This window comes from Diaphorina citri, unplaced genomic scaffold (genome assembly GCF_000475195.1).
Source record: "Diaphorina citri unplaced genomic scaffold, Diaci psyllid genome assembly version 1.1 scaffold1296, whole genome shotgun sequence".
In the NCBI taxonomy this organism is placed as follows: domain Eukaryota; kingdom Metazoa; phylum Arthropoda; class Insecta; order Hemiptera; family Psyllidae; genus Diaphorina; species Diaphorina citri.
Window position 1 is genome coordinate 28,234 of NW_007378725.1, and position 6,967 is coordinate 35,200.

The window sequence follows — 6,967 nt, forward strand, 5'->3', positions numbered from 1 at the left end:
CCCCCCCTAAAATTCCCAAATTTTTCCAAACCCCCCCCCCCCCATATTACGGTAGTATTACACGAGTTGGTTTACTAAGGCCAGTCACACACTATCAGGTAGACCCAACAAGTACGGCTGAAAAGGTCCCCCTGTCAGGTCTACCTGATACCTGATGGTGAGTGGCTGGCTTAACTATAAACAGACCTAAAACATCCAGAAAAAGACGTTCTAGACAAATATACGAAAAAGACCTAAATGATCAAAATTTTGAAGAAATATTCGGCAAAAGGGGACCAAATACTTCATGCAGTATTTCGGAACACATGCTTTTAGATGGTCGATTCTTGGGTAAAATATTGGCAAAATCCAATTTTTAGGTCAAAACTATGAAACTATTAATGCATGATAATAAAACATATCGAACAGAACATAAAAATTAAATACATAATATAAATGGTGTGGCGGGAGTTTCAGCCACATATTTTTGTGAAGATTTCGATTTCGTTTCCCGAATAAAATTCAGTCCATATTAAAACTTACTCACGAAACGTTTCCTCCTCTATATTCTTTTCAATATCTCTCGAAGGAGATACTAACTCCTTAATGGTATGCCATCTGTAAAAGCAATCTCGTGCAATGGATCGAGAAAAACTAGGCCTTTTATTTTGCAATCATTCAACGAAAAATAGCCCTAACTACCATTTTTCTGTTCTTTTCTTTTACATCTAGTCCTCATTTCCCTTCTTGCAGGTATTCAGCTGAACCTGATCCAGTTCAAGGTCCTCTATTCCAATCTCCGCTACATAGACTGGGTTATACAGTGTTGCCTGGGTGAAATACCTGTGGATCCTACCACACTAGGACCCGATGAAATGTACGTGCGGAAAACGTTCCGATATTACTGAGTGTAGAACACAGAATATACATTTTTCACCGTTTTCTGGACAAGCAAAGAAGCTGCTATCCTTAAGTTGTGTCCACACTTAGTCGGCATCGATTCACATCGATCACCTACATATGTGTGGATACACCTTTAATAATAATAATAATAGTGCTTATTTTATACTGCTCGCATAGGACTGAAAAGTCCCTTTACTCCAGCAGTAGGCTACTACTAACTACTATTATTGTGGTCAAATTCTCAAATTATATTGAGGATAAAATTCCATACCTCGGCTGGGATTGAACCCACGCCCTCCTCGTGGAAGAAAAAGAAAAATTCCGTTGGTTCTCATTTTTCCTGCTCTATGACTTTGAAACAGCACTCAAGTAAGCGCAACTGATCTATTCACAGCTTTTCTCTAGAATAAACCTGAGTGTGCGGACTTTCTAGAGCAGCTGCAGGTGAGTTTTGGAGAAACTGAGGAGGTTGAAATATACCAGTGAGGGTGCTTCTAGGTTCCATCAAGGCCCGGGGATAGCAGCTTAACTCCAAACACAAAAAGTTTACTCTGAGGCTTAGGTGTAGGGGCAAACAGCTTTACAGGATGGGTTAAGATTCTACGAATCTGATAAATATTCGGCTTCACATTAAGTATCCATTTAATAATTACTATCATTACAAAACTATATTATTATTATTATTTTTTTTCTATTTTTTAAAATTAAGCAAGGTCTTCTGATGTAATACATACCTATTATGTACTATGTTCTTAAACCTATAAAACATACTAGACTTTTAGACTTTGGTTAGACTCCTGTGGCAAAGGGACTTTGTAGTCCTATTTGAGCAGGTTAAACAAAATATATTCTATTCTATTCGTTATCACAAATCTATTTCTAGCAGAAAATCTTACTCCAAATGGTCAGATCAAGTGAGGAAGGATTTTGAACAGGCAAACATCACAGAAGAAGAAATTAGTGATAGAAACATCTTCAGAGATTTGGTGAAATCTGGAATAAAGGGAGAACAGGCTCTAGTCTTGATTTTAAATCATTACATGAAATTAAAATCAAAAAAATTAAATGAAGAATAATAATAAACTGAATATTAAACAAATTAGGTAGGTACATAGGTACTGATTTTCTCTAATCACTGCGGGCTAAAAAAATTCCCGGAGGGACGGACCCTGCTTGTTAGATTGAAACTCCATTTCGTGTTAACATAGGCCGGGTCAAGAGTGAACTCTTGACGTTCGCGCCTCTCGGCACGCTAGATTAAATCTACACATTCTAAAGATTTTCTTAGGCTCTTAAAGGTGTTAATGGAGTCTACAATAACCTGTGGTTAGGTAAAAGAACTCCTTTTGGAGACGCCCTCCTGTTTAAAAGGCAAGCGTCTTCACTACACCAGAAGTTAAAGCCGCAATTGCGTTTACATTTCCAGAAGTAACTGCATTCACGTTTCAAGCAGCAAATGCGACCACTTTCATTCCGCAATTGCATTAATGCTCCAAACATACAATTACATTCAGGTCCGGGCCGCAATCGAGTTCACTATTTCAAGCCACAATCACATTCGGCCGCAATTGCGACCACATTCAAGTCAAAATTACATTCAGTCAATCCTCAATTGCGTTCACGTTTTCAAGTTTTAAACTGCATTTACATTCAGTTTTGAGCCGCAATTGCGACCAGGTTCAGTCCGCAGTTATGTTCAAGTTTCAAGCCGCAATCGCATTCAGGTCCGGGCCGCAATTCACGTTTCCACCGCCGCAGGCGACGTCCGCTTGTTCGTATGGTACAGTCCGGCAAACGCATCGTTGAGGGCGCGCATGGTCGCAATTGCGCACACATACCCGCCCGCTTTCTCCTCGACGGTTTCGGTGCGCACATGTTTCAAATAGTTCCCTCTGCGCACATCGTCCCAAGACGGGTAGTCTGGGCCGTCTATCATCTGAAAATAGAAGAGAATAGGGTAGAATAGGATATACCTTGGTTATATTATACAACCAGAATGATAGTGGATTTCACCAATGACTTAATAAGAGATTTCACTAATGGGAGAATTTTCAAACATCCAGAAAGGAGTTTTAATGATCGAAAAAGGAGTTTTTAATGATCGAAAAAGGAGGAGTTTTTAAAAACTCCTGTTTGGATGATTAAAAACACCTTTTTTGAATTGAAAATTCTTCCATTAGTGAGATCTCTGATTAAGTTATTGGTGAAATACACCATGAGACTGAAAAGTCCTTTTGGATCATTGAAAATCCTCCCATTAGTAAAATCTCTGATTAAGTCATTGGTGAAATACAATATGAGACTGAAAAGTCCCTTTACCCCAGCAGTCTAAACAGGGTCTAGTGTATTTTAAGAGTTTAAGAACATAATACATAGTGTTTACATTGTCCCCAGGAGGAGTAGTCTGGGCCGTCTATCATCTGAAAATAGAACAGGAAAAGCTTGATTAGGGGGCACGGTGGCCCAGCGGTAACGCGCTTGCTTGTCATGCAGAAGGTCCCGGATTCGAATCCCACCATCGACAAAAATTTGTACTCGTTTTTAGATTTCAATAAATTTCAACGGGTTACTTTCTGGTGTTCTCGTGTTGACTCAGCACCTAAATGGGAAGTATTTTGTCTCTTCTCGCCCATCTGATGAGAGGCATACTACGGGATGGACATGCTATGACACAGACCACATGACTCTAATGTAGCACTTGTTTCATTGCTACGGACAAAAAACGGCAGTTTAACATTAAAAAAAAAAAAAAAAAAAAATTTTTTAAGATCGGATAAAGTACATGAAAACGGGTGACTTACCTTGATAGTTGGTTCGTATTTATACAAAGGTCCCAGTTCCGGTTTAACTATGGCGGGTACACTCAGTCCCAGGTTAGACCCTATCCGAATACCGGACGAGAAGTGTTTGGGCAGGTCCTGAGAAGGTTGCGAGAACAGCGCGGGCAGGTCCGTAACGTTCTCGCTCATTCGGGATGCGTACACGCTCACTATGTCTTTGGCACCGTCTGGAAAGGGAGAGAGAAGTGAGAGAATAGAGAAGTCCGAATGGAGCAGTTGCAAATGGGTAAAAATTAAAAATAAATGGTCAATTCCTATGTAAAAAAGTTGGGAAAAATCCAAATCTGAAATCAAAACTCCGAAAAAATAATTGTAAAAGGTCGAAAATTCAACTTTTATTTTCCGTTCTAATGAAAAAGTTCAAACATGTGTGACGTCAGACTTTACGCAGTTGTTTTTTTCGTCCGTTAGGTAGCACCACTATGCAAGCGCGCTAGCGGAGGAGCAGAAAGAATTATACACAAAAATTACCGATCTCAAGTCAGACTGAAGTCAATTTGGGCCAATCATATGTTTGGAATTGATTCTTCAGTACAACTTGAGACCAGCATTCAGCATTAATAGATAATTACTGTTGGGTGAGAATGAAAGATGGAGGAAGGAAGGAAGAGAGAGAGAGAGAGAGAGAGAGAGAGAGAGAGAGAGAGAGAGAGAGAGAGAGAGAGGGAGAGAGAGAGAGAGAGAAGAGAGAGAGAGAGAGAGAGAGAGAGAGAGAGAGAGAGAAAGAAAGAGAGAGGAAGGGAGAGAGAGACCGACAGCGAAGCCTCAAAAAATAAACTAACAACAATAATGTACAAAAATAAATAAATAATTTAACCTTTTACTTTCCTAACTCACGTTGTACTTTTTAGTCCGTCCTTCCTTTATTATTACTAATAATAAAAGGTATAGTGGACGGACTATTGTATTCGCTTCGGTGTCTTCTATCAGTCAGTCAGTCTGTCCCCATAGAAGGACTTATCCAAACCTGGTCGACCTATATATCAAATTACCAGGAACACGAAAGTGGTGGTGCAAATTTTGTCCAGAAAATCATAAAGCCAAAAAACTGGTTTTTGGGGAATTTTTTTCACATTTTCTCACACAAATGAGCTCTAATCTTGAAATTTGTCGCGACGACCTATGAACTCAAAGCGAGAAAGTTTTAGATTTGCCGACCCCTTTTAGAAATGGGATAAGGTTTAGTGAAAGATTTTTTTTTATTATTTTTTTTTTTATTTTATTATAGATATCTATATCTTTCTTCTTATTCTTTGCCTTGTCCTGTGTTCAGACAGGGTTGGACATGGAAACTCAGAAAAGGACAACTCTTACTTGTTAGTTTCCAGGATGTCAATGTTATTGCACAGGTTGAACACAATCTCTTCTATTTCCTCCAGGTAATCATTGTACTCGGCTAGACTGTTGAAATCTTCTTCCACCTACAAGTAAAACAAAGAACAAATTTGTTGTTGTTATTGTTGGTTGGTGTTGTTGTTGTGGCTTTAGCTGTAGCCAAATGGCCAGGAAAAGATGCCTATTTTATCTGCCATACACCAGAGTGTTTAAATGATCCTGCCAAATAGGACTAGATGACTAGAAAGTCCCTTTAGCACAGCAGTCCAAACAAGGTCTTGTGTATTTTATTTCTGAGTTTTGGGTTGGGTTAAGGGATTCTTCATAGTTTATTTAAATGTAATCATAATTTTTTTTACACTGGTATTGCTGTCACTGGTACTTGATTGTCCACAATACGCTCAGTGAACCCCAAACTCCAAACACAGAAAAAATACAAAAACCTTTGACCCTGTTGGGAATCAAACCTGGGACCTCTAGTGTATAAGCCTAGATTGATACTCATTCGGTCATGAAGGTTGCTACATACATAAGTTAAATTACTTTTTTCCTACCTCCTTTGAAAACAAATCATTACCTTGTTGTAATCTTTCAATAGCTTTTTCCGAATCTCCACTTCTTTCTCAACGGAACTGTCATCAAATAGTTGTACTCGGAAGTTACCTCTCCGCAGAGGTTGGTTGCACTCATAACAGTTGCCTGTGCCTGAAAACAAAAGGAAAAAGTAAACAAGTTTTGCTTTTTAAACTTGAGATTTCTGGATGTATTGGTCAAATTCCATACAACTCTATATAGTAGGTAAGTAATAATTCAGAAGCTATGACAATGAAAAATAAAGCTCCTTCTTATGTTTCACCTAACCCTACAATAACATGGGCTATTGCTCATTTGTCACAGCTCCTCTTTGTAGCAAATTTCCATTGTTGTGACTTCTGAACACTTACCATACCAAATTTTCTTCTTCCTTATTGACCTGTTTCAAATGACATTTAAAAAAAAAAAAAATCTATATCGGGAGGAATCATTTTACCTTTCAAGAACAGCAAATCCACACATCCCTCACACAGAGGATGGCCACAAATGTTGACCATCAACTTCAGCGTTGGTTTGCGATACTTGGTGGTTTTGCATCGCGGACATTCCTGATCATCCATGATGGTCTAAAAGTGATGTGAGTTGAAGACACTACTTGTCTTTTTGGTGTTTTTGAATTACTAGCACTTTTTATTGACTCCAAATCTAATATTTCCAGTCTGATGTAGGATTTGGAGACACTTTTCTTCTTACTTTTGCTGAATTACTAGACACTTTTTAGACGTCTTGACTCCAAATCTAATATTTCAAGTGTGATGGCTGTGATGTAGGTTTTTTACAGGTGGTAAGAGCTGTGGGTAGGTAGGTAGATGTGCATTCGTATCTACTGTGTGATTTTTACTTTTTTTAGTTAACTTTTACTGATGTAGGAATCAACAATGAAAAAAGGAATTTAATTGTTTTGTAGATTTCTATAACAGGTAACTAGGTAGGTACGTATCAAACTTTTTCAAGTCTAAACTTTCTCTAGATTTAACTTTTTTCAAAGTTTTTCCTATATTTTTCCAGCTTTTCCTTTTCCAACTTTCTGCTTTTTTGAAATTCGAAAAATTCAAAATTTGCCGCTCTAAGGTTTGTTTACATTTTGCAGAAAGCCGCGTCCACAAGTTCGCCCGGAAACAACGCATCGTGTGAAAAGGGACATCAAGGAGGTTGAAATCAGTGGACTCTCATGGAATTTTGAAAAAAGTGAAGCCAAAAAATCGATTCAATTCGCCCGCGGAATAGAGAAGGAAGATTTTTTCCAAGTCACTAAATAAATTATCTTTTCATATTCATTTTCTTTCACACAGTCCAAAAATATTTTTTTTATTTTT

The 6,967-nt window shown here is 38.2% G+C and overlaps 2 protein-coding genes across 8 annotated transcripts in view; one reads left to right on the forward strand and one right to left on the reverse strand.

Annotated features, from left to right (window-relative positions):
- The window catches only part of LOC103515200 (RNA polymerase II transcriptional coactivator-like), a 10,959-nt gene extending 9,996 nt beyond the window's left edge, over nucleotides 1–963 (forward strand). For 6 of the 7 annotated variants that reach the window (XM_017446549.2, XM_017446552.2, XM_017446547.2 and 3 more), the window contains exon 5: nucleotides 733–963. In XM_017446549.2, coding sequence (XP_017302038.1) covers nucleotides 733–887 — 155 coding nt within the window. In that variant the 3' untranslated portion in view covers nucleotides 888–963. The remainder of the gene's footprint in view (nucleotides 1–732) is intronic. The other variant, XM_008480125.3, reaches the window with a different exon arrangement.
- A 1,018-nt stretch (nucleotides 964–1,981) lies between these two features.
- Nucleotides 1,982–6,672, reverse strand: LOC103515204 (CDK-activating kinase assembly factor MAT1). Its single transcript, XM_017446545.2, has 5 exons — nucleotides 6,088–6,672; nucleotides 5,635–5,762; nucleotides 5,037–5,143; nucleotides 3,684–3,912; nucleotides 1,982–2,818 (listed from the first exon to the last, which is right to left on the reverse strand). Exons 1-5 carry the CDS (start codon nucleotides 6,209–6,211, stop codon nucleotides 2,621–2,623), a joined length of 786 nt encoding a protein of 261 aa, XP_017302034.1. The 5' UTR covers nucleotides 6,212–6,672; the 3' UTR covers nucleotides 1,982–2,620.
- Between the last annotated feature and the right edge of the window lie 295 nt (nucleotides 6,673–6,967).

Excerpts from the sequence above, each read along its gene's own strand:
- LOC103515204 (XM_017446545.2), bottom strand. The coding sequence starts at position 6,211 with ATGGATGATCAGGAATGTCCGCGATGCAAAACCACCAAGTATCGCAAA. Across the intron at positions 5,144-5,634 it reads TATTGAAAGATTACAACAAG|GTGGAAGAAGATTTCAACAG; the intron begins GTAATGATTTGT and ends TTTTACTTGTAG. Across the intron at positions 2,819-3,683 it reads AATACGAACCAACTATCAAG|ATGATAGACGGCCCAGACTA; the intron begins GTAAGTCACCCG and ends TTCTATTTTCAG.